Source organism: Mus caroli, unplaced genomic scaffold, assembly GCF_978045245.1.
Source record: "Mus caroli unplaced genomic scaffold, Mus_caroli_1 scaffold_6, whole genome shotgun sequence".
NCBI lineage: Eukaryota > Metazoa > Chordata > Mammalia > Rodentia > Muridae > Mus > Mus caroli.
In genome coordinates this window covers 12,795,070-12,820,789 of record NW_028227261.1, presented here as the reverse complement: position 1 = coordinate 12,820,789, position 25,720 = coordinate 12,795,070, and the positions used below count along the sequence as shown (strand labels likewise).

The following is a 25,720-nucleotide window of genomic DNA, read 5'->3' as shown; positions in this document are numbered from 1 at the left end:
TCCAGCTAATGGCTTATTTTAGCTCATGTTAAAATTTCTTCCTTCAATCTGCTTACTTCTGTGCAGACCCCTGCAGCTACCGGGCAAGATGTCAGGATGTGGTTTCTGCCTTTAAAAACCTGTCTATAAAGTGTGTGGCTATAAAGGTCATCTCTGGTGGCCTACCCAAAGCATCATGTAGCTCAGGCTAGCCCTAAACTCACTATGTAGCTAAGGATGATCTTGAACTTATTCTTCTGCTTTTACCCATTGAGTGCTAGGACCAAAGATACACATCACATCGGTCAGTTTATGTCATACCCAGAATTTCACATGTGCTGGGCAAGCACGCCACCAGCCTAGCTCCACCTCTAACTCTTTCTCTTTTCACTGTACAATCCATTATATCAAAGAAATCATATAAATAGAAGAAAGAATAGCTTCTAAGAGTGATTGCCAGCTCTGGAGGCAGTGGCAGCCTCTGGAAAATTTGTCAGAACAGCAATGGCAGTGACAGCCCTTTATCCTACTGATCTAGAATCTGTGGAGTGGGACAGGGACCACCCCCTCCATCCCCAGGGCATTCTGCTGCTGGCCAAGGGAGAGCTGGGAGTGGAGAAGGAAGGGCTGCCCTAGAAGAGAGTTAGAGAAAAATCTCACCCTGGTCAACCACCTCACAGATTGTTCGGGGCAGATTCAAGGTCCTGTTGTAATTTTCTTTAGTGTAGCAGCTTTCATCTGTTTTTGAGGAATGGTGGTTTTTGTGGTGATTATCTCTGGAAAATATGTAACTTGTGGTGATGAGGTAATTTTCTTCCCAATAGGAAAAAACAAACAAACAACTTTGTCTCAAGAGGTATAAAAAGGGGTTAAAAGAAGAAATACCTTGCTAGAGCTTGTCTTTGCTTCAGCCACTCTGTGTGTGTGTGTGTGTGTGTGTGTGTGTGTGTGACACACACACTGCTTTCTTTTCTCTAACTGCTGGCTGCCCATAGGCAAATGGCTCCTGTAGGTATTGGATCCACCTCCATCAGCCAGTGGCTCTCAGTTTACTCTTTGGTGACAAAGCTGACATTCAGTGATGAACAGTGATATGAAAATATAAACCAAAGAAACCTTTTCCTTTCCAAGTTGCTTTGGTTATTGTACTTCATCATAGCAATAGAAACCCCAAGACACTGCATATGATGTATTAGGCTCCAGGGCCTAAGGTCAACTCTCCTTCCCCCAGGTCCATCTCAGCCGTCTGGACAGGATATGGTATAATGGCCTGGAGGAGATAGGAATGGAGCTGTAAACATCAAGTCGGGTATAGGTGTCACAGCTGGGAAGAAAAGAAAGAAAGAAAGAAAGAAAGAAAGAAAGAAAGAAAGAAAGAAAGAAAGAAAGAAAGAAAGAAAGGAAGGAAGGAAGGAAGAAAGAAAGAAAAAGAAAGGAAGGAAGGAAGGAAGAAAGAAAGAAAGAAAGAAAGAAAGAAAGAAAGAAAGAGGGAGGGAGGGAGGGAGGCCGGCCCACAAGGAAAGAATTCATCTTGAAACCCCATAGAAGGAAGGAAGCCCTCTAGACCAGATCCCTTGTACCCATCTCATCTCCAGAACTGTAAGAGCATAGGTGTCCACCCTTTTAAGGCAATGGGGCTGTCAGTGGCAAAGTGAGATATTATCTCACTGAGGTTTTCCCAGCTGCTAAGCAACTGAAGCTGGCAGAGCTTGCCCACATGGTCTTGCTATGGCCTGAATCACCCTTTCCCTCTAGCCATTTGTTCAACATTGCTGCCTTGACCTAAACATCTTTCCTCAGGAAAACCTTCATTGGCCCTACCTGGCTGGACCAGATCTTTCCATCATGGAGAGTGAGGGGGGTGCTGTTCATGGCTTCTACTTACCCTGGCACACCCTTGTATGTTTCCAAGGTCTCCAGAACTGTTCCCCAACTCCTCTGTGTCCTGTAGGTATTTAATAGGCCTCTTCTCCTGCTGGACTGAGGTTCTATGAGGGCAGCACCAGATTCATTGTAGCTCGGTGGATGTTTATGGATTCACAGTTTGCATGTTGGAACAAAGAGGAAGGCCAGCTTTGTCTCCTAGAGCTTTCCTGACCTAACCTTTCCTCATCACCTGATTCCCCCTTCTGTCATCCCTCCCTCCCTTTAGTCATTCAACAAACATTTGCCAAACCTTTAGTACGTGTCAGTGTCTAAAGTTCTAGATACTTTAAAACATAAGGAGCCAGACTAGGTGCAGAGGTTACCCTGGAACAGAAGCTGGAGGTCAGCAGGTTTCCTGTGAAAGGGATGACACAAACTCAGGCTCTCAATTTTGAGTCACATTATTTGCCTACAGTGTAAAATCACACACACCAGCTTGTGAGCCAAGCACAGAGAGGACCTCAGATGTCCTGTGGCGAGGCACAAAGACGGGCTTAAATGAACATATGTGTGGCCACTTCTTTGGGCCCAGTATCTGGCTCTACACCTCAACAACGATGTAACCTCAGGCCATTCAATGAATATTGTTCTTTCTCCTCCCCTGTAAAACAGAACTGTCTCTGATGATTGTACAGCTTGGAATGTGGTGGTTAGTCCATGAGAGAGTCCACCCCCAGGCAGAGAATATGCTCAATCCTTAACAAAGGTTATGCTCAGTAATTAACCCCTCTCTCTCCTCTCTGTTTCAAAAATGTAAGAAAATGAGTTCCTATTCATTGTTTTTAGTGCAAGACAGATAAATAGCTGCTGTTTGTTTGGGTGAGAAAATACATAGATAATCAAGCAGAGCCAGTTGCCCTGACACTGCTGAGATTCATGGATGGATGGATGGATGGATGGACAGAGAGATGCACATATATATTGTTACACCATGTCCATTGTATGTCATGAGGAAAGGGAGAGAATACACTAGTGGGCTCATGAATTAACAAAATCCTTCTATTAGTCCCACCATGGAAATAGAGTCACTAATGGATCAGGGCCACTAGGCAAAAACTCAGGAGCCTTGTTTCTTCTGCCAGACCTGAGTAGTGCTGAATAGTTTTATAAGCATATATCCCCAAAGCATCTGAGCCAAGGTATACTTATAATTTTTACCAATCAGAACTGGGGCATTAGAGATTTTCCAGAGTGTTCCATCATTGTCAACTGACATTGAATGTGTTTTTGCCCAACCAATCAAGTTAATTTGTGCTTTCTGTTGTTAGAAACAAGCATTATGTTTGGGGTAATTATTGTTGCTTAGAAAGGGAATTGATCAGCTTAGATAAAATGGCGTCTGAAGTCAAATGGCAGTACAAGATCCTTTTATCTGCTCTCAACAGTATGTATGCATGTATGAATGAATATATGGGGGGAAATGTCTGTTTATAGAGAGATGAGTGAATTGATGGATGGATAAATGGATGGAGAGATATGTATATGTATAGAAGGATGCGTATATGGATAAATGGGTGGATGGAGAGATGGATGGATGGATGTGTATATGGATATGGATGTGTATATGGATATGGATGTATATATGTAAATGGATGGATGAATGGATGTGTATATGGATATGGATGTGTATATGGATATGGATGTGTATATGGATATGGATGTGTATATGGATATGGATGTGTATATGAATAAATGGATGGATGGAGAGATGGATGGATGGATGGATGGATGGATGGATGGATGGATAGCAGATGTGCTAAGTACAGAGCTACCATGAGGTATAGTCCTCTCTCGGATTGGCAAAAGAGGTCCAAAGGAGGCACTTGCTCTGATGCTTGGTGGGAAGTTTTGAGTTCAGGGAAGAACAGAGTCTTCTGGGACTGGGATTAACCAGTCCTTATGAATTCCACTGGAAGCACAGCATGACAGAGACTCAAAAGAATAGTGTGCCTGGTCTGAGAGGTGTCCCCAAAGACCACATGTTATTCACACTCACTCAGTTAAGCATCATTTATATACTGGGCATTGTACCCACAGTAGTGGATGCCAACAGCTGGAGAGGGAATCGGGGCCCATAGCAGAGAAAGGCTCTTCAGAGAAAGTCTGGGCTGCGATTGTTCTGCCAGTCTGATGACCTGAGTTCAACTTCTGGAGTCCACATGGTAAAAGGAGAGAACTGACTCCTCCTGTAAGTTGTCCTCTAATCACACAACACTCTGTGGTATGCACATGCTTGAATTTGCCCTTCTCTCGTTAAATAAAAAAAATATCCTGGGAAAACGTGCCAAATTAGAATCATATCCTCAACTTGTGACAGGTCCCATTGGCAGAAATGTCCCTCTGGAAATTTATTCTAATACCCTTAAAGATCTCTCCTCCCCAGAACCCCACAAAGATCTGAGAACCCAAGGGCAGAGGACAATGCCCATGACTCCCTTTGTGCCAGCTCATCCATTCTGTAGCCTGAGCAACATCAGTGAGATGGACTTCTTTCCTGCCACCTGCTATTTTGGCATACACTTCAGGTCACTGTCCCTATTCTCTGCTGTTTCCTCATGGGTCTCAGAGCCAAGAATGCTTCTCCCTCTTGAAAGTACACACCAACTTGTAAAAATCTAAGAGAGTCTGTGGCCTCTCTGTGCCTCAGTTCCCCCTTATGTGGAATATGGGAAAATCAACCATAAGGACTCGTGATGGCACTGCTGAGATGGCTCAGTGAACAAGGCCACTTGGTGCTAAGCCTGGTGATCTGAGTTCAAGCCCCAGAAGCCACATTGTAGAAGGAGAGAATCTACTCACACAAGTTGTCCTCTGACCTCCACGTTTATAAATGCACATACATACATACATACACATAAACAAACAAACACATGTTTAAAGGGCTTTGTGATGGTGTTAATACTGATGGTCAACTTGACAGCTCTAGACTCACCTAAGAGACAAGCTTGGGCATGCCTGAGGGTGATGATCTAGATTGAATCTGTAGGTGGCACCACTCCACGGACTAGGATTCTGAGACAAAAAGAAAGGAGCTAATGGACCCACTTCTTACCTGGGATGCAAATGACCAGCTACCTTCTGCTTCTATTTATACCCATGCCTTCCCCTGCTTAATGAGCTGTACCCTGGAACCAGGAGCCAGAGCAAACCCTTCTTCCCTTAAAGCATTTATCTGTCAGATCACAGTGACCAATGCAACGGACTCAGGGCCCTTCTGCTATTCTCCTATAGTGTCTACTTGTCCTCTGTACACAAATGGTGTTGCAGTCATGTAAAGAAACTTTAATTGTGAGGTGGAAACAAAAAACAATCTATGAGTTTAGAGAGAAGGTACCGTAAAATACAAATCATGATTCCAAGAGGGTCCCACACCCCACCCAAAACAATGGGGTACATTTGCAGATGTTTGCTGTCTGTCAAGTCCAGAGAGGCTGTGGGTCTTCTGCTGCTTCTGGCCAGACTGCAAATGGAGGGGTAGTTCTCAGAAGCGTGGGATGGGTTGCAGTCGAGGGTGAGGGACTGGGATGGCATGCTCCCTCCTGGACATAGCGCACAGCGGCAGCCTGGGGTAGGATGTAGTATAAATGCTCTCTTTCAGGCTAGTCTTGGAAGCCAGCCACTTTTGCTGCAGTTGCTCTAATAGTCCATAGTTTGTGGGAGGTGCTGTAAGAGAAACCAGGTTTGGGTGACACAGGGCTTCCGGGAGTCTTGTATAAAATGGTTATAAGAACACATGGAAGGGACAGTGGTGGGCACACCTTTAATCCCAGCATTTGGAAGCCAGAGACAGGAAGATCTGTGTGTGTGAGTTTGAGGCCAGTTTGGTCTACAGAGAACACCCACGGTAGTCACATTGCCCACCAGAGCAACAAACCCATCTCATCTGGAGTGGCACAGTAGTTGCCCACCGTGGCAGTTTTGTGCTAACGGAGACATCTCTAGGAGCTGCTGGAGAGGGTGAGGCACAAGGGACAATGAATAGGAAGCACAATTGTCCACATCCCTGTCACATTTTCCAGGGAGTTATAAAAGGGCTAAGGCTAGCAAGGTGAGCAGAGGCCAGAGAGGCATGAAAGAACTTCCCAAAAGCTCTATCTTTTTTTTGGGGGGGGGGGGATTTGAGACAGGGTTTCTCTGTATAGCCCTGGCTGTCCTGGAACTCATTTTGTAGACCAGGCTGTCCTCGAACTCAGAAATCTGCCTCCACCTGCCTCTGCCTCCGGAGTGCTGGGATTAAAGGCGTGTGCCACCAACCCCGGCCCAAAAGCTCTATCCTTACCTGTTTTATTATTTTGTACAGTACACACTCCTATCTTATTTATTCAATCTTATTTATTAATAAGATAACTCTGTCTCCTTCTTGGACCGTCAACACCCTGAAGGTAAAAATGTATGCTTGTCATCACTATGTCCCCTAGTACCCCAAAGGAAATTCAGTTACTGTGCATAGAGGGAAGGCCCAGCAGAGGAGTAGAGAGTGTGTCACTTCTGACCACTTTTGATCCTGTTAAATAGGCCCCATAGCATACAGGTGAGGCTGTCATTGCAGGATTGTCCCTGATGTCAAGGAAAGGAGGCAGGTGTAGTTCCAAGCAACAAACAGGGCTCATTTTCCTGTGACCTCACCCCATTGCTCATGTAGGTCTTTGTCTGTGATGGGAGCACACCTTACCCCCGTGCATCTGTGGTCCCCTTATTGACCAAACACAGGGGGGGGGGGAAACTCCAATTATAAATGTACCAACAAGGGGAAAGTCAGACTTCTCTGGCAGCCACAGCAGTTTCTGTCCATTCCAGGTACGCAGGGCTGGCAAGCCTGGGTTATAATTGTGCCGGTTGTAGTGGTCATCATAGGTGCTGATCAGATAGCGATGTGAGGGTTCCTGGTGATGGGTGATCAGGTGCTTGTACGGGAGACCCTGGATGGACACACACAGTTGCCACATTATCCGTCAGAGCAAGGTGTCCCTTCCAGCCAAGGGTGAGGGCAGTGACCACCTTTCAAGCATCTCTAGTGGAAAGGAAGCCTCCATTGGTCACCAGAGACTTCCAAGGGCCACAGAACTGTCTATCTCACTGGGACCATTCCCCTTTCAGTTATATACCCTCGTTAGCTGCTTTCATCTCTCCGGCCAAGTCCATTCATCCCCAGGGTAAACTGCAATGGTAAAGTAAAATTAAAGTCAGGATGCTCTGCTGAATGGAAACTGTCAGGGCCACTCAGGGTGCAGCTTTGGGATCTGATATTGCCCCCTTTGGTGCAATCTTGCTTTGTCACCCTAGCTGCCTATTTCCAAGGCAAGGAAGGGGCATTTGGACCTCATATTTAACTTCATTTACTGTTGGAAGAACCAGAGACAACTCTGTAAATTGCTTTCCCACCAGGAAGGATTTATGGCACCCTCAGCTTCAAAGGAAGGAGCCCTTTCTTTGGTGAGGAGTTATTTACCAGGAAGGAGAAAGTTGTGTTTTTCTCCCTCTGGGATGTGTACCTGAAATCAGAGTTTTCCTAAGGAAACCCCTGTAGCTTGGAAGGGAATCCTAGTGAGCTGGATGGATTGAGGGGAGGTCTGTTTGTCATGGGCTATAGAAATCCTGTACCCCAGACTTCAAAAGGTGGTTCCATACATACATCAGAGCCCAATGCCAGAGACGAAGGGGTTAGACTGGGATATGCTGCAGGTTCCAAAGGTCTGCACCAAGATGGGCTAGGACTGCCTTTGTAATCTAGCCAGTGAGCTGTTCCCTGATTAGGAGAGCTACAGGTCAGGGCCTAATAGGGATTTTATTTGCATTTCTTTGGGTTCTGAGTGCAGCCCTGCTGTCTCAAAAATGATAACAGTGGCAAACCCTTTTCTTAGACCCTTCTGTTTGCATGAGGGAGCATGCAGTGCCACATGTGGCCACATGAGGAAGCACAGAGCAGGACAAGGACACCTTGAGAGAGGAATGGGGCGTGGTGAATCCTTTAGGATCAGAGAGAACCTTGAGGAAGGAATTTCTGGTTGTTTGGTTGTGTGTGGGTGTATGGTGGTAGTAGTGGGGTGTCAGGGACCTTTTTTTTTTTTTTAGTGTGAGAAACAGCTTCTCTTTGTAACAGCCCTGGCAGTCTTTTAACTTTGTAGACTAGGCTGGCCTCAAAATCACAGAGACCTACATGCTTCTGCTTCCAAACTACAAGGATTAATGGTGTGCACCATCACTGCTGGGTCTTCAGGGGAACTTTTAAATAAACATGTATTTTATCTTTATTTATTTGTATGTGTGTGTGTGTGTGTGTGTGCATGCATGCATGTGGTTGTGCGTTGAGAGTGGAGAGGAGAAGGCCCAAGCTCTTCAGAAGAGGGAGTCAATCATTTCCACCTGCAGCAGGAGTTACAGAAGGTTGTGTGTCGACAGGCATGGGTGCTGGGAACTAAACTCAGTCCTCTGTAGTAGTGGCTCTTCACTACTAAGCCACCTCTCCCTCCCCTGGAATTTCTTAATTTTTGATGCCCCTGGAATTTATTAATTTTAGCTGTATTATTAATACCATTAGTTGGGGTCAAGGTTTGTAACGAGTCCAAAAGTCTCTTTTGGCTTTATACTTAATTGTATGCAAAGGCCAAGAAGCTATGCTATGATGATCTGATACGTAAGATCAAGGCTAAGGGTGGTTGGGGACTAGGAGCTCCAGGCTGTGGGTTCTGATTCTGGCTTCCTTCAGTTAAAGTATCTTGTTGTGTCTTCCTTGCACAAGGTAGTGGTGAAGGGCAAGAGACCAAAAGCATCAACATGCCCTAGAGATGTTGCACTGTCAGGGGATGCCCACACAGCTAGGGATGGCAGTGTAGACTGGAGACGTGTGCACAGTCTGAAGATGTCAGTGTAGTCCATATATACTAGTGTGTCCCAAGGATGCCAACAGAGAGCCTGATACCATTTATCATGATATGATTTCCCCAAAGGCAGAAGACAATGTCACTGCAAAATCCAGCTCAAATGGAATTTTATCTCAAAGGGAATAAAAGATACTGTGTACTTGAACTCAATAGCAGTGACCAGGGCTTGGGAGCACAAGTTCAGGTTGCCAAGAATAGTAGGCTGTATGTGGAAACAGTTTCATGAATTTTTAAAAAAGATCCTATATTTCAAATTGTTTTTTTTTTGCAGTTATGTGAAAAAAGACAAACATTAGTTTGCACAAGAGTATGTGTGTATGAGTATGAGTGTGTGTGTGTGTGTGTGTGTGCATGCGTGCATGTGGAGATCAGAAGTCAACCTGCAAACCTTAGATTTTCTCCTTTCACCAAGGACTGAGATGTCATGCTTGGTGCTACCTTGCCATCTGGCCCTCATGAAGGTCTTGTTTTGTTTTATTGTTGGTGGTGTTTGTTTTTATTTTTTGAGACCATGCCTCATTGTGTAGGCCCGGCTGGTCTGGGACCTCCCTATGTACATCATACTGCCCAAAAATTCATAGCATTCCACCTGTCTCTTCCTCCTGAGTACTGAGATTAAAGGTGCACACCATCAAACCTAGAATTTCCTAAAGTTTTAAAAAAGACTTTATTTATTTATCTATTTATTTATTATACATGATGCATATACTGTAGCTGTCTTCATACACACCAGAACAGGGCATCAGATCTCATTACAGATGTTTGTGAGCCACCATGTGGTTGCTGGGAATTGAACTCAGGACCTCTGGAAGAGCAGTCAGTGCTCTTATCTGCTGAGCAATCTCTCCAGCCCTCTCCTGAAGTTTTTTTTTTTTTATAGGTACAAAACAAAAGAAAGCCATAAAACAAAGTATTTTCCAGATACACCAGTTGGAACATCGGGCAGGTGAGTTATAACAAAATGAAGAAATCTCTGCTACCTGTCTCAGATGCTGTCTGATGAAGTTCTCAGCTTTGGGTAGGTGGCAGCTAAGTTAATGCATTTCAAGAGGTTTTCCCAGATAGCTACAAGGGTGTGAGGTCAGACACACTTGCAATGAGTGGCTGATAAGGGGACTACAGATAGCCCAAAATAAGTTGGCTCTATCTATATCCGCAACATCCAAAATGTCACAATCAGAAAGTTTAGGTCAGTCAATCAGGCTTGTAGAACCTTTAATATAGGTGTGACTTTTTCCCCTGGGAACTTCAGTTCAGACTAAAATGAAAAGAATTTCAGTTTGTGATGAAATAAAACTAAGTCATGCTGGAGAGGTGGTTCAACTGGTAAAGGTGCTTGCTGCTTGTCTGGGAACTGGAGGTTAATCCTCAGGTTCCACCTGGTGGAAGGAGAAAACTGATTCCTGTAGATTGTGCTCTGTCCTCCACACATGCACACATCCATGGGTATGTCCCACAACAAGTGAACAGAAAGTTTTTTTAAGCTTAAAATAAAGAGGAGAAAAATGCATAGTCTGATTTATAGAAAAGCCACTCACTTGTTCCTTGACCATCAAGCCACACAATTTGAAAGAGTTTGTTTCCTGCCTTTGGATTCTGAATAGCTGATCCCCTCCCTCCTCACACTAACATACTCTGATTCTTACAAACCACACTTCACTCCTTCCTCCTATCCACCTGAGCTTGAACAGGTGCCAGGCAGATGGGATGGGGAGACAGCAGGTTGGCAAAACAAAACACTCAGTATTCTCTCTCTTGGGATTCTCAGAGTGTGGTGGCACTGAGCACAAGTATGTCCTATGGATGAAAGGTGACAAGCTTGTCCCCAAGTCTGTCAGGAGATGACCTTCCCTGCTGTGCCTGGAAGTGCTAGCATCCCAGAGCCTCTGGAACACTCCCACCTGCTAACAAATGTCACTTTACCTCCATTTTACTTTTCGAATACCACCTGGAAACGAAGTCTGGTCTGTGGTCTGGCATGGGAACATACTCCTTCCTGTAAATGCACTGGGGAGTGTGTTCAGTGGCTTTGGTGAACTGGAAAAGAACATATATTAGTTTGAATGTCTGTGATGCTGCCTCTCACACCCCTGCTTTGTCCCCCATCAGAAGATAAGTAGTCAGAGAGTGAATAAAAAAGTTCAGGACACCAAACAACACAGGAAAGGTGTGAGCAAGGGGCTCAGAGCCTGTCTCAGATTCACTTGGCCACTTTCTTTTGTCCTCTCTTCTTCTTTCTCTCTCTCTTTCTCTCTTCTTCCTTCCTTTTTCCTTTCCTTTCCTTTTTTCCTTCCTCTCCTTTTTTCCTTCCTTTCTCCTTCACTTTCTCCTTTCCTTTCTCCTCTCCTCTCCTCTCCTCTCCTCTCCTCTCCTCTCCTCTCCTCTCCTCTCCTCTCCTCTCCTCTCCTCTCCTCTCCTCTCCTTTCCTTTTCTCCTTTCTCTCCTTTCTCCTTTCTCCTTTCTCCTTTCCTTTCCTTTTCTTTACTTTTTCCTTTCCTTTTTTCTTTTTCCTTTTTCCTTTCCTTTCCTTTCCTTTTCCCTTTCCTTTTCTCTTTCCTTTTTTCCTTTCCGTTCCTTTCCTTTTTCCTTTCCTTTCCTTTCCTTTTCCTTTTCCTTTTCCTTTTCCTTTTCCTTTTCCTTTTCCTTTTCCTTTCTTCTTTCTTTCTTTCTTTCTTTCTTTCTTTCTTTCTTTCTTTCTTTCTTTCTTTCCTTCCTTCCTTCCTTCCTTCCTTCCTTCCTTCCTTCTTTCTTTCTTTCTTTCTTTCTTTCTTTCTTTTAATTTTAATTTTATGTGCCTTAATGTTATAACTTCATGTATGTGTATAGGGGTTGTTTGGTCCCCTGGAACTAGAGTTACAGACAGTTGTGAGTTGCCATGTGGGAGCTGAGAATTGAACCTGGGGCCTCTGGAAAAACAGCCCTTTCTTGACCCCTGAGCCATCTTTCCAGCCCAGATCTGTACTTTCTCGTTTTCTTCTTGACATTCCTCTATGCTACTGGTTCTCAACCTTCCTAATGCTGCAACACTTTAATACTATTATTATTATTACTGCATTAATATGTATAATCTGTGGTGACCTCCAACTCTAAAATTATTTTCATTGCTATGTTATAATTGTAATTTTGCTAATTTTATGAATTATAACATAAATATCTGACATGCAGGTTATCTAGTATGTGACCCCCGTGAAAGGGCCATTCAACAATAACTGACTGCTGCTCTATGCTGTAAGTCTCTTCCTTTCCTTTTTCCTTTCTGTTCCTCATTTTCTAACTCCTCCCTCTCTCCCTCCCTCCCTCCTTCCCTCCCTCTCTTCTTTGTTTTTCTGGATTGGTTTGGTTTTTTGAAATAGCGTTTCTCTGTGTAGCCCTGTCCTGAAAGTCACTCTGTAGACCAGGCTGGCCTTGAACTCACAGAGATCCTCCTGCGTCTGCCTCTTGAGTGTTGGGATTAAAGGCTTGTACCACCACTGCCTGGCTCAATTTTAATCATTTTTAACTCTACAGTGCAATGACATTAGGTAATTCACATTGTTATCCAGTCCCCTCAATATTCCTATCCAGAAGTTCTACATCCCAAACACCAGCTCCCCATTCTTGCTACCCTGGCCCTGCCACTCTCAGTTTCCAGACACCCAGTAAAGTGGTCACAGGGTGTTTGTCTTATTACACCTTACTCATTTCACTTACGTCTTCAAGGTTCATCCATGTGGGAAAATATACAGAATTTCCTTCCTCATAAAGGCTGTGTGACCTGGCATATCTTGTTCACCCATGAATCCATGGGAGAGTGTGTGCATTGTGTGCCTCTCTTTTGGCTAAGTGTGAATAACATTGCTCTGCACGTTATAAAAAGATTTATTTATTCTATGTATGTGGGTACAGTGTCACTGTATTCAGACACACCAGAAGAGGGCATCAAATGCCATTACAGATGGCTGTGAGCCACCATGTGATTCCTGGGATTTGAACTCAGAACCTCTGGAAGAACAGTCAGTGCTCTTAACCACTGAGCCATCTCTCCAGCCCTCAGTTTTCATCCGTTTCAGGTTATGTACAGAAGAAGAGCCGGCAGCTCATGTGTTCATGTTGTGTTCAATTCTCTTTATTGCTCCCCTCTCTAATTTTAGAAACATTAAAAAATTAATTTTATTCTTTACACACACACACAGTAATTACAGGCAGTTGTGAGCTGACATTTATGCGCTGGGAACTGAACCTGGGTTCTCTGGAAGAACAACCACTAGTCTTACCCACTGAGCCATCTTTCCAACTCCTCAAAACTTATTTTTTAAGATTTATTTTTATCATCAAAATATATTGTAAGAAATTCTCAAACAATAAATAAAACATCTTTCTTTAATAGATTTATTTATTTTTATTTTTATGTGTATGAGTGTTTTGTCTGCATATACCACATGTGAGCCCAATGTCTTTAGAGGTCAGAAGAAGACAATGGATCCCCTGGAACTGGAGTTGCAGGTAATGTGAGCATCTGTGTGTGTGTGTGTGTTAGGAACTGAACCCAGGTCCTCAGAACAACTATGCATCTAACTGTTGAGTCATTTCTCCGGCTCCATTTTTAAAAAGATGAATTTTCATTTTGATTCATTATAGTAATTGTGTGCATGGCTGGGTGTGCATATGTACAGGTGGCTGAAGAGACCATTAGTATCAGATCTCGCTAGGGCTAGAAATACAGAGTCGGGGAGAGCTGCCTGAGGTGGGTGCTAGGAATCAAACTGGGTTTCTCTGGAAAGACAATGCACGTTCTTAACTGCTAGACTATTTCTCCAGCCCCTTAAAGACAATTTTAACCTGTATTTATTTGTCACGGTGGGGGTCATGTGGTGCATACATGTGCCGGAAGCATGTGTGGAGGTTAGGGGACAATCTGAAAATCAGCTCTCTCTTTCTGCCATGTGGGATCTGAGGATCAAACTCAGGCCATGACGCTTTGCAGCAATCACCTTTACCCACTGGACCATCTTGGTAACCATCTTCTCTTTTCTTCTTAAAAATGTATATTTTATTTGTTTAATTGAAACAAAACAGCCCCCTTCTCTTTCCTCTCTCCAACCCCTACTACCATGCACCCCACACTGTGTACTCTACAAATCATGGCCTCTTTATAAAAAAAAAAATGTTATTGTTATATAAGATCCCTATTCACTTACAAACACACCCTCCTCCCCATCCCACCCCCACACATGCACACACCTACCTAAATGTATAAATGCAGCCTGCCCAGTTCATTTAGTGCTACTTGTATGTATATGATTTCAGGGGTGACCACTGACATTAGATAACCAATTTGGGGCTCATCCCTGAGACGGTCTCTCTGTATAGCTCTCATCACTATTAGTTGCCTATAGTTGTCTGTGGGCGGGGTCCTGTATTCTGCTTTCTTCATTTTCCTTTTCCTCCCTCTCCTTTTTCCTCTCCTCCCTCCTTCCTTCTTTCTTTCCTTCTTTCCTTCTTTCTTCCCTCCCTCCATCCTTCCCTCCCTTCCTCCTTTTTTCTTCCTTCCCTTTTCTTCATTTCTTTTTATTCTCAGATAAGATCTCAGGATATAGCTCAGGCAGGGTCCAAATCCCTCCAACCTAGGAGGAGGGTAGATGAGGCTCTAACCACTGAGCGACATCTCTAACTCTTTTATTTATTTTTTTAACAGTAACTCAGGCACGTTTTGAACTTGTGAACAGGTGATCCTCTTGTCTCAGACTTCTGAGTGCTGGGATTATAGACATGTGCCACTGCAACCAACTGCACCATTATTCTTAAGAGATAATTGGTTTGATTTTTTTTTCTCACATCTTCGCCTTGATATCAGGGTAATGCTGGCTTTATTTTTTTCATTTTATTACCTCCTCTTCAAATTCTGGAGAGTATTTGATAAGGATTGGTGTTAGTACTTTAATTTTAATTTTTAAGTTTTATTTTATAAAATAAAACACCTAAGTGTTTTGCCTAAATGCACACCTGTTCACCATATGCATGCAGTGCACACAGAGACCAGAAGAGGGCGGCATTGGATTCTCTGGAACTGGAGTTACAGATCCATAAGTGCTTTCACATGGGTGGCTCCTCTAGAAGAAACACCTTAACTGCCTTCTTTCCAGCCCCCAGTGTTATTTTTTCTTTCCTCCTCTTTTTTTCCCCTCCCTGTTTGATGAAGTTCCCCAGTAAGTTCACTGTCTTGGAGTTTTCTTTAAGGTTTTGATTACAAATCCACTTTCCTGATAGCTATCTCTGGCCTTTCTCTTTGTTTAGAATTCAATTTGATAGATTGCATGCTTCTAGGAAATTGTTCATTAAATATGGATTTTCCAGTTTTTCTAGGGCCTGGAGAGATGGCTCAGTGCTAAGGTCATTTGCTGTTCTGGCAGAAGAAAGGAGCTTCCAATACCCATGCCAGAGACCCACAACCTACTGTGGTTCCAGTTCCAGGGCTCCTATGGCCACTTCTGACCTCCACAGAATTGCATGCATGTGACATATGATTACATATACATAAATGAAAACCAAAGCTCAGAAAATAACTTTTAGTATATTTAGTATTTTATGATTCTCCACTTTCATATTATTATTTAAAGTTTTTTTTTCCTAGACTATCAATGGACTATGAATTTTGTCCATTTTTTTTCCTTTTAAAAATATTTATTAGTGTTTGTGAGTGTGTACAGTATGTGTGGATTATATGGTGTAGTATAGTGTAGTGTGTATACATGTGTGAACTGTATAATGTCTGTGTAGAGTATATGATGTGTCTAATATATGGAGCATGTGCATAATATGTACGCTGTGTGCAGTGTCCAGTATATAGTCTGTATTATGTGTATGGAGTGTATAGTGGGTGGAGTTTTTACTGTTTGTGTATAGTATGTATGGTTTGTCTAGGCGTTATGTAAGTATTTTGTGTGATTGTGTCATGTATGGTGTACGTAGTTTGTGTGTGTGAGGTGTAAGGCACGTGCTGTCTGATGTTTGCATGTTACGTATGTGGCAGTCAGAGGGCAACCTGGTGTCACTCTTTGCCTTCCCCTCTGTTCAAAGATAGTCTCTTACTGCTGGCCACTGCACACCATGGGCTGGCCTGCAAGCTTCAGAGGATGCAAGTTTGCGAGCTTTGGAGCATGCTTGCCCTTTTCTCTCCGCTTCCGGTATAGATGCTGAGATCACACACTTGCCACCATGGCCAGCTTCTACAAGGATTCCTGAGATCTGAACTCGTGTCATCAGTCTTACATGATGTGCTTGTTAGGTGTTGTCAACTGGGGACTGAGTTAGAGTCATCTGAAACGAAGGAACTTCCATTGAGAAATGCCCCCATCAGACTGGCCTGTAGACTAGTCTGTGGGAATATTTTCTTTTCTTTTCTTTTTTTTTTTTTGGTTTTTTTCGACACAGGGTTTCTCTGTGTAGCCCTGGCTGTCCTGGAACTCACTCTGTAGACCAGGCTGGCCTCGAACTCATAAATCCACCTGCCTCTGCCTCCCAAGTGCTGGGATTAAAGGTGTGCACCACCACGCCCAGCGGGAGTATTTTCTTGATTAATGATTGATGTTGGTGGCCATGCCACTGTGGGCAATGCCAGCCTTAGTGATCCTGGGCTATTTAGACAAGGATGCTGAGAAATCCACCGGGAGCAAGCCAACAAGCAGCACTCCTTCCTCCTGCTTGATTTCCTGCCCTGACTTGTCTGTGACAGGGACATGTTAGCCAAAGAAACCCTTTCCTCCCTAGGCTGTTTTTGGTTAGATATTTGTCAAGACCACAGAAAGTAAGCTATGGCACATGGCAAGCAAGTACTTTCCTCTACTGAGCCGTTTCTCTAGCCCCTTGTGGATGTTTTCAATTAGCCAACTCCTGTTTTCATGGTTTTCTGTCCCTCTCAAAAAAAAAAAAAAAAAAAACCAAAAAACAAAAACAAAAAAACGGTATAATATATAGCTCTGGCTGGTCTCAGGTTCACTACAGAGTCCAAGTTGGGCTGAATTCTTCCCTAGCCCTTTGCTTCAGTTTCCTAAAAGCTGAGATTATATAGCAAAGTGCTCTCCCTACACCCCATCTCTCTCTCTCTCTCTCTCTCTCTCTCTCTCTCTCTCTCTCTGTGTGTGTGTGTGTGTGTGTGTGTGCGTGCACATGCGTGCTCTGTTTTTCAAGATAAGGTTTACAACTGTACCCTTGGCTGTCCTAGAAGTTACACTGTAGACCTTACTGCTTTAGAACTCAGAGATCTGCCTCCTGAATGCTGAAATTAATGGCATCACCACCACCCAGCTTGAGATTTTTTTTTAAAGATTTATTTATTTATTTAATGTATGTGAGTACACTGTTGCTATCTTCAGACATACCAGAAGAGGGCATCAGATCCCCATTACAGATGGTTGTGAGCCACCATGTGGTTGCTGGGAATTGAACTCAGGACCTCTGGAAGAGCAATCAGTGCTCTTAACCACTGAGCCATTTCTCCAGCCCTTTCCTGCCCCTTGAGATATTTTTTTTTAAGAGAGATTGTTTTTATTTTATGTGTAAGAGTGTTCTGCCTTCATGTGTGTGTGTACTGTGTATGTGCCTGAGGCCTGTGGAGGTCCGAAGTGGCCATCGAATTACAGATGTGAGCGACAATGTGGGTGCTTGGGAATGGAGCCCAGGGAGTAAGAGCAGCCAGAGCTCTGATTTGCAGAGTCATTTGTCCAGACCCTGTTTCAATCACTTAGTGAAGATTTATTTCAAGGCCTGAAATGGATTCAGACTAAACAAAATGATACTGTGACTTCTTATAATACACAGACACTTAATACAAAGTTTCTGAAATTGAGACCATCAAGCACTGAACCACATGACATGAGACTTCCCACAGCAACAGCATTCAACAAAGTGTAAGGTGACATTAGTGCACTGTCACACACTTAACGAGAATGTAATTAGCAGCAAGAACCTCAGATCAGACAGACACATCTATTTTTATGTTTTCTGTGTTTGTTTTCTCGCTTCTTAAGGCCATGGAAAACTGCTTCATTCGAGAAGGAGATCTCTACAATTTAAGATTACAGGGCACCCAAGATGGTTCAGCTGGAGGAGGTGCTTGCCACGAACCCTGATGACCAGAGTTGGATAACTGGGACCCCACATGGTAGAAGAAAAGAGCTGATATCCAAAACTTGTCCTCCCACCTCCACAGTGTGTCAGCAAGTGCACCAGCCCCAAATACACATACATGAATAACTTTTGTTTGTTTGCTTGTTTGCTTGTTTGAGACTAGGTTTCTCTGTGTAAGCCTTGACTATCCCTGAACTCATTCTGTAAATGAGACTGGCCTTGAACTCAGGGATCCACCTGCCTTTGCCTCAACAGTGCTGGGATTCAAGGTATATAAGCCTTCATGCTCAACTAAAAATGTTAAATTCTATTTTCAGGGCTCTGGGAATATAGGTCAATGTCAGAGTGCTTGCGTAGCATTCACAGGACTCCGTGATACCTCTAGCCTCAAAATAATCTATCTTTAAAATTTACCTTCCACACACTTCAAGATCTACTTTCATGCCTGTCTCCTCACCAGTGCTGTGGGAACCTATCTGATGGGCACAGAGTACTGTAAGTGAGTTTCCCAACTAACCACAGTGGCAGTGTTCTATCAGTGTAAACAAAAACCTGGAGAAGTCCACACCTACAGTTTATAAGAAGAAACATGAACAGTATAAGGATTGTTAAAACTATAAACTTCTACCTGTCTCCAGCTACAATTGGTTAAATGTGCAGATGGGACTACACAAGGATGCTGCTGCAGCAACTGAGAGCAACATTTAAAAACTTTCATTTCATGATTTAATTGGTTATTAAATAGGTTTCCTAAGATGAAGACAAGTGTGTGTGTGTGTGTGTTCAAAGCTTGCCACATTTTATTTACTTAAATGCATGGGAGCAGGGGTGGCTGGGATGGAACATGTCATGCCATACAAGTGGAGTTCAGAGGACAATTTGAGGGAATCAGTTCTGTCCTTCCACCCAGGTGGCTTTCAGGGATCAAACTTGGGTCATAAGACTTGGGGACAGGCAACTTGATGCATTGAACCATCTTGCATATTCTGTTTTTTATTTTATTGCTGTCACAAACAACATCAATATGAGTTCTGTGCTCATTTGCAAAGATCTATTATACACACACACACATATATATCCTCTAAATTGTGTAGAAAATAACAGGTAGTTACAAATTTTAAATTACACAATATTGGTTTTTATCTTTGTATTTTTAAAAAAGATTTATTTATTATTATATGTAAGTACACTGTGGCTGTCTTCAGACACTTCAAAAGGGGGCATGAGATCTTATTATAGATGGTTGTGAGACACCATGTGGTTGCTGGGATCTGAACTCAGGACCTTTGGAAGAGCAGTCAGTGCTCTTAACCACTGAGCCATCTCTCTAGCCCATGTATTTTTATTTAAGTGAGCTAACTAAAGTCATCTTGATTTGAATGATTAGGTCAGAAGGCAGGTCTCTGACTCTCCAGAGCTCCAGCTGATAAACTCCCTCAGTTTTTGCTTGTCTGGAAATATCTTCATCACTTCCTTGTTTTTGAAGGACAGTTGTATGAGCTATATAATCCTCAGTTGACAGTTCTTACTCTTTACTTTGAATATATTATCCCACTGTTCCTAGGTTTTTTGATGAAAAACCCCCACTGACATACATTCTGGTTATTGTTACTGACCTGACATATTCATATTGTTCATGCTCTTTTTAATCTTCCTTCCCTTTTTCCTTCCTTCCTTCCTTCCTTCCTTCCTTCCTTCCTTCCTTCCTTCCTTCCTTCCTTCCTTCCTCCTCTTCCTCCTCCTCTTCCTCCTCATTCTTCCTTGTCCTCATTCTGTAGATGTATTTAATTCATGTATATGAGTGTTTTGCCTACATGCATGTCTGAGTATCATATGCATAGCCTGGTTGCCTTGGAAGTCAGAAAAGCGCATGAGACCCTTTGGCACTGGAGTTACAGGTGCTTGTGAGTCACCATGTGAATACAGAGAACTGAATGTGGGCCTTCTGCAAGAGCACACAAGTGTTCTTAACTGCTGAGCCACCTCTCCCACCCATGCTTTGCTTTTTTTTTTTTTTTTTTTCTTCGAGACAGGGTTTCTCTGTATAGGCTGTCCTGGAACTCACTTTGTAGACCAGGCTAGCCTCGAACTCTGCCTCCCAAGTGCTGGGATTAAAGGCGTGTGCTACCACTGCTTGATCCACCCATGCTTCTCATGTTTTTAGGAACCCCTGTGTTTTTGGTTTCTAATAGTTTGATGCAATGGCTAACATCAATGTGTCTCTCTCCACATTTATTCTCCTTGGAATCCCTCAAACTTCTTAAAGTTCATAAAGCCATGTCTTTCCTCAAGCTATGCTATACTTTTTTTTTTTTTTTTTTTTTTTTTGATTTTGAGACAGGATCTCACTATGTAGACCAGGCTGGCCACAAACTCACATAGATGTACAAACTTGTACAGATCTACTTGCCTCTACCACTGAGTGCTGGAATTAAAGGTGCCACCATGCACATGGATACTCTTTCTTTATCTAGAGAGACTCAGCTATCTTGCTTATTTCTTTAGCATGCTTTCCTTATTATTTGAATGTCTAATAATTTTCCATTGCTGAAAAAAAATAAAAATTTAAAACACCAAATCTCTCACTCTTTGTTGACCAGATATATGTAAAGGAGAGACTTAATTTTTTTTTTTAACTAGCTGGTCTTCAGAATCAGCTGTTAATGAAGTAACAAGTAACAAGGCTAACTTCAGTATCAAGCCTTTTCTTAGAACATACCTTGCTTGGGCTTTTCTATAATTTATCATATACACACACACACACACACACACACACACACACACACACACACACACACACTTCCTATTAAATGTCTCAATTTACCTTTAAATTTTCACCTTCCCCTTTCTTTCTTTTCTTGGTATGGTCTTAATATATAGTCGATGTTGGCCTTGAACTCACAACCCTCTCACCTAGCCTTTTCAAATGTTGAGGTTATAGACATATGTCACCAACCTCAATTTTTTTTCTTCATGTGTTATATTGGATTCCTTTGCTCCCCCCACCTTTTCCCTCAACCTACCTCTGTCCCTAGACTCACTCAACAAAGTTTCACTAAGCAGCTATGCAGCTTTATATGGCCCGAGGCTCCCTATGTAAATCAGGCCTCAACTCATAGAGATCTCTCTACTGCTTCCCAAGTGCTGGGATTAAAGGTATGTACCATCTTTGACCTTCTCTACCCACTACCTCCTGTTTTCGGCAGTCCGAATTCCCTTGCAGCTTTCTCTTATAGGAATTGTGACTGAGTATTTACAGACTGGAGTTCCTTGCAGCTTTCTTTCAACAGGAACCCTAACTGATTGCTCATCTGGTCATTTTCCCCTGCACCTCTTGGTGTTCCTCTTCCTCACATCCATCAATCACAATTGAAGCTTATGATAACTCATGCCATGTCTGGTGATGACTAATGGTCTCCCTGGAAACAATCTTTTCTAGTTGTCTAAAGTGATAGAATACGATTAAAAGAATGATAAACAATGCCCAGGGGAACTGTGAGAAGTATTTGCATTTAACTTATAAGACATTATTTATTCTTTTTGGATGTCAGAACATAGCTATAGAACCCAATCTGGTGAAGGGATATCCTGAGTGCTCTTCTCAGGATACGCTCAATCTGGATATGGCCTTCTGCCTTATTTTCATGCTTTTCCAGAAATAATCTATAGTATGTGCCAGGCAATTGTATTTATATTAGTCTGTCCTGAGTAAGTTCTGGGAAAGGGCTGTTCTGTTAATGTTTAGTATGTGCTTACTGGTATTTATTTACATGTTTTTCTGATGATGTTTTTCTGAACTCAAACTACATTTCTTCCTTAGATCATTGTTTTGTTTTGTTTGGTTTTGTTTGGTTATCTTCGTGTGTAAACGTATACTAAAACTGAAGTAAAGTTTGTAGCATTAGACAGTAGTCCACCCCATTCTTTAAGGCCCTCAAATCCTAGGTCTCACAGAGATTTGCATAGGTGTCTGACGGATTACAGGAAGCCACTATCAACTTTCCCCATTCTCATGAAATCAAAAGTAGCAGTTCTATCTTAACCTCTTTTGTTTTTAATCTCCCAAGATTGTATGAGAGTGTCTAGGAATTGCTGAAAAGAAAAAAAAAAAACATACATACTACACATGCACACGTATATACAGACAGATAGACAGACAGACACATAATCTTGGGCTTGGGCTGACTTCACTTGATTTGTTATCAAGAATGTCCTTTAAATACAGATTCTTCTGCCACTATCTCATAAATGCTAAGTGCTCTGGAGTACAGGCAGGCAGCTCATCTAGTTTATGCACCTCTGGAAATTGAACCCTGGGCAGGTCTCATGCATGTTCCACAAGCACTGTGCCAATTGAACAACCCAGGTTCAGTCCGGGTAAAACTCTAAGTGGTTCCTTTTTGCTGGCCAAAATGGTAGAGGTTCAGTTTCAAGCATCCCATTCAGTGGAAGCCAACACCAAGAACCTGTCCTGTTTTGCGAGTTAAAAGTGAACATGGGCAGGAGGGCTTGTGGAATTAGTGCAGTGAGCAGCAACATAGCCATTAACCTCACTGCAGGGAATGCTATCTATGCCTGCTTCAGTAGGTGCTATGAACAAAGAAGGGCCAGGCTGTGAAGTGTAGAAATTCTTCAAATAGAAGTGCAAATAATGACTCAGGGTTAAAAGTGCTTACTGCTCTTGCAGAGGACAAACTTTGGTTTCCATCACCCACAGTGGACTGTTCATAACTGTCTGTAGCCCCAGTTCCAATGGACAGGATTCCCTCTTATGGCTTCTGCAGGCATCTGCATGCAAGTGCACACATGCATGTGATCACAGACACATATATATGATTTTTCTACATGTAAGTAAGTGTACCATGATAATACAACACGAGGAAGCCAGAAGAGGACATTGGATCCCCTGGAGTTGTGTGTGAGCTGCTGTGGGACTGGAAACCAAGCTTTAAACCCTAACCCCTGCCACAGCAGTAAGTGCTCTTACCCACTGAGCCTTGTGTCCAGCCAGGTTAAAAAAAAAAAAAAAGAAAGAAAAAAAAGAACTTTAAAGAACTATAAAGCTGGTGGCACATGCCTTTAATCTAAGAACTCAGGAGGCAGAGACAGGAATTCTGTGAGTTCAAGATCAGCCTAGTCTAGTGAGTTCAAAGACAGTGAGGGTGTATGTAGAGAGACAATTTTAGAAAACGAAATAAACAAATAAATAAACAATAATAAAATTTAAAAGTACAAAGGAATTGGGGATCTCTTGGTACTTTGAAGTTCCCCAGTGACAACAGTGTTAGAGTTACAACTGTATTACTACATCTGCTATGATGTCTTTCGGGCATAAAGAGGGACCTTAATTATTGCTTGAATGCGTCTTTCCTATGCAGAGGACGAAGGCCCTAACTTACACCAGAGTCTTAAGCTGAACTACACACTACCTCACACCACACACACCTCACATTTCAGAATAGCAATGACTTTCTCTGAGCTGTTTTCCCACTGGCTCTCCCTCCTTACCTTCCCTCTTTCTTCTACCCAGTTTCCAACAAGCACTTTCGTTGAATACTTCTTTTCAATCTGCCAGCCTGGAGTAGAAAATGCCTCAGGAACCACTGAGGTCGAAAGCATGGCCATGATCTGTCCTGTGTCCCTCTGCCTTGGCAGATTCAGGGCCAAGAAAGATGTTAGGAGGCTGTTAGATTATTCATCTCATCTACCCCTCATGAATAGGTAGTAGGTGACACTGTCAAACTTAGGAAATTCAAAACAAAGCCAGAGAGCTCACATTCCTCTGGGGAGAGTGAGGTGATCTTAGATTCTCTTCTGTTGACTGTCTCCATGGTGACAGACTCTGGGCAGAAGCAGTTGGTTCTGGGGGAGCAAAGCCAGCCCCACAAGCACAGTCCAAAATGAAAAGTCACCACGATGAAAACAGTAGTGAAAGTCCAGGTCTCTTGTTATGCCAAGAGGGCCACCACTCTTGCTGCAATCTTATTTTTTATTATTATATTTATTTACATTCTAGATGTTGCCCTCCTTCCTGGCTTCCCCTCCCTGCATCTACTCTCCCATTTCCCCTTCACTTTGCTTCTGAGAGGGTGCTCTCCCAACCAGCCACCCACCCCCCATCTCACCCGCATTAGCATCCCCCCTTCTCTAGGGCATCAAGCTTTTTACAGAATTAAGCTATTCTCTCTCACTGAAGCTAGACAAGGCAGTCCTCTGCTACATATGTGGCAGGGGCCACAGACTAGCCCATGCATGCTCTTTGGTTGGTGACTTATTCTCTGGAAGCTCTGAGAGGTCTGGGTTAGTTGATACTATTGTTCTTCCTGTGAGTTTGCAATGCCCTTCAGCTCCTTCAGTCCTTCCCCTAACTGGAGGTGGTCTTTTCAGTTTCTATCTTGCCACTGTTGGCCATTTTGGCTAAGGTAATTCCAAGTGGGTCCTGGGAGCCTCTCACATCCCAGGTCTATGGGACTTTGTAGAGCTTCCTCCCTGCCCCCACCTTATACTGCTGTATATTTCCATTTATTCTCCTGGCCCCCTGGGCTTCTCTGCTGTCTCTCTCCATACCTGCTCCTGCTCCTCCCCTCCCCTCTCCCACCCATGATCCTCTCTCCCTCTGCCTGCCATGATTATTTTGTTTCCCCTGCTAAGAGGGATTGAAGTATCTACACTCCTTCTTGTTAAGCTATATATGGTCTGTGAGTTGTATCATGGGTATTCTGAACTTTTTGGCTGATATCCACTTTTCAGTGACTATATACCATGCATGTCCTTTTGGGTCTAGATTACCTCACTCAGGATGATATTTTCTAGTTATACCTATTGGCCTGCAAAATTCATAATGTCCTCATTTTTAATATCTGAATAGTAATTCATTGTGTAAATGAACCACATTTTCTGTAGCCATTCTTTAGTTGAGGGTTATCTGGGTTATTTTCAGATTCTGCATATTACAAATAAGGGTACTATGAACATAGTAGAGCATGTGCCCTTGTTATATGGTGGAGCATCTTTTGAGTATATGCCCAGGAGTGGTACAGCAGCATTTTCAGGTGGAAGTATTTCCAATTTTCTGAGGAATTACAAGATTGATTTCCAGAGTACTTGTACCAGTTTGTAATCCCACCATCAATGAAGGAGTGTTTCTCATTCTCTACAACTGGAGTGAGTTGAACACTTTCTTGAAGGCAAGTTAAATGGTAATATTACTTGGTGTTGATATGCAAACCTATGCTAACATACTAACAGGCGTTCACTCATAGCATCCCTTGAAAGCTGATAATGTAACGGTATCTGCTTTGTAGTTGAGAACACTGAAGAACACAGAGAAGTTCAGCTGCCTAAAATCACAGGGTTACCTGGTGGGACACCTGAGAATTTCATCTATTCCAACTCGAGCTTAAATCATTGACTTCCATCATTGCCTTCCTGTAATCTATTTAAAAGGTTTCCATGCAGAATCCTGTATCATGCTTACAGCTAACCACAATATGGTTCATTCATTCATTCAATTTTCATTCATTCATTCATTCATTCATTCATTCATTCCATAAGCTCTTCACATTCTCTATCTTAGGTGTCACGATGGTTTGAATAAAAATGGTTCTCATAGGCCCATAGGGAATGCCACTGTTAGGAGGCAAGGCCTTCTTAGAGTGGGTGTGGCCTTGTTGGAGGAAGTGTGTTACTTGGGGCTGGCTTTGAGGTCTCGATGCTCAAGCATCAAGGTCTCACAGTCTCCTTCTGCTGCCTGCAGATCAAGATGTAGAGTTCTTAGCTATCTCTCTAGCAACATATCTGCCTGCATGTCACCATGCTTCCCAACTTAT

General features: G+C 42.9%; 1 protein-coding gene across 1 annotated transcript; it reads right to left on the bottom strand.

The window, feature by feature from the left end:
* Positions 1–5,132: 5,132 nt before the first annotated feature.
* Positions 5,133–23,691, bottom strand: Cfap107 (cilia and flagella associated protein 107). The gene is made up of 4 exons (XM_021160995.2): positions 23,400–23,691; positions 10,710–10,823; positions 6,647–6,824; positions 5,133–5,568 (listed from the first exon to the last, which is right to left on the bottom strand). Exons 1-4 carry the CDS (start codon positions 23,514–23,516, stop codon positions 5,387–5,389), a joined length of 591 nt encoding a protein of 196 aa, XP_021016654.1. The 5' UTR covers positions 23,517–23,691; the 3' UTR covers positions 5,133–5,386.
* Positions 23,692–25,720: the final 2,029 nt, after the last annotated feature.

Excerpts from the sequence above, each read along its gene's own strand:
- Cfap107 (XM_021160995.2), bottom strand. The coding sequence starts at position 23,516 with ATGGCCATGCTTTCGACCTCAGTGGTTCCTGAGGCATTTTCTACTCCA. Across the intron at positions 6,825-10,709 it reads ATTCGAAAAGTAAAATGGAG|GGTCTCCCGTACAAGCACCT; the intron begins GTAAAGTGACAT and ends GTGTCCATCCAG. Across the intron at positions 5,569-6,646 it reads GTCTGACTTTCCCCTTGTTG|CACCTCCCACAAACTATGGA; the intron begins GTACATTTATAA and ends TTTCTCTTACAG.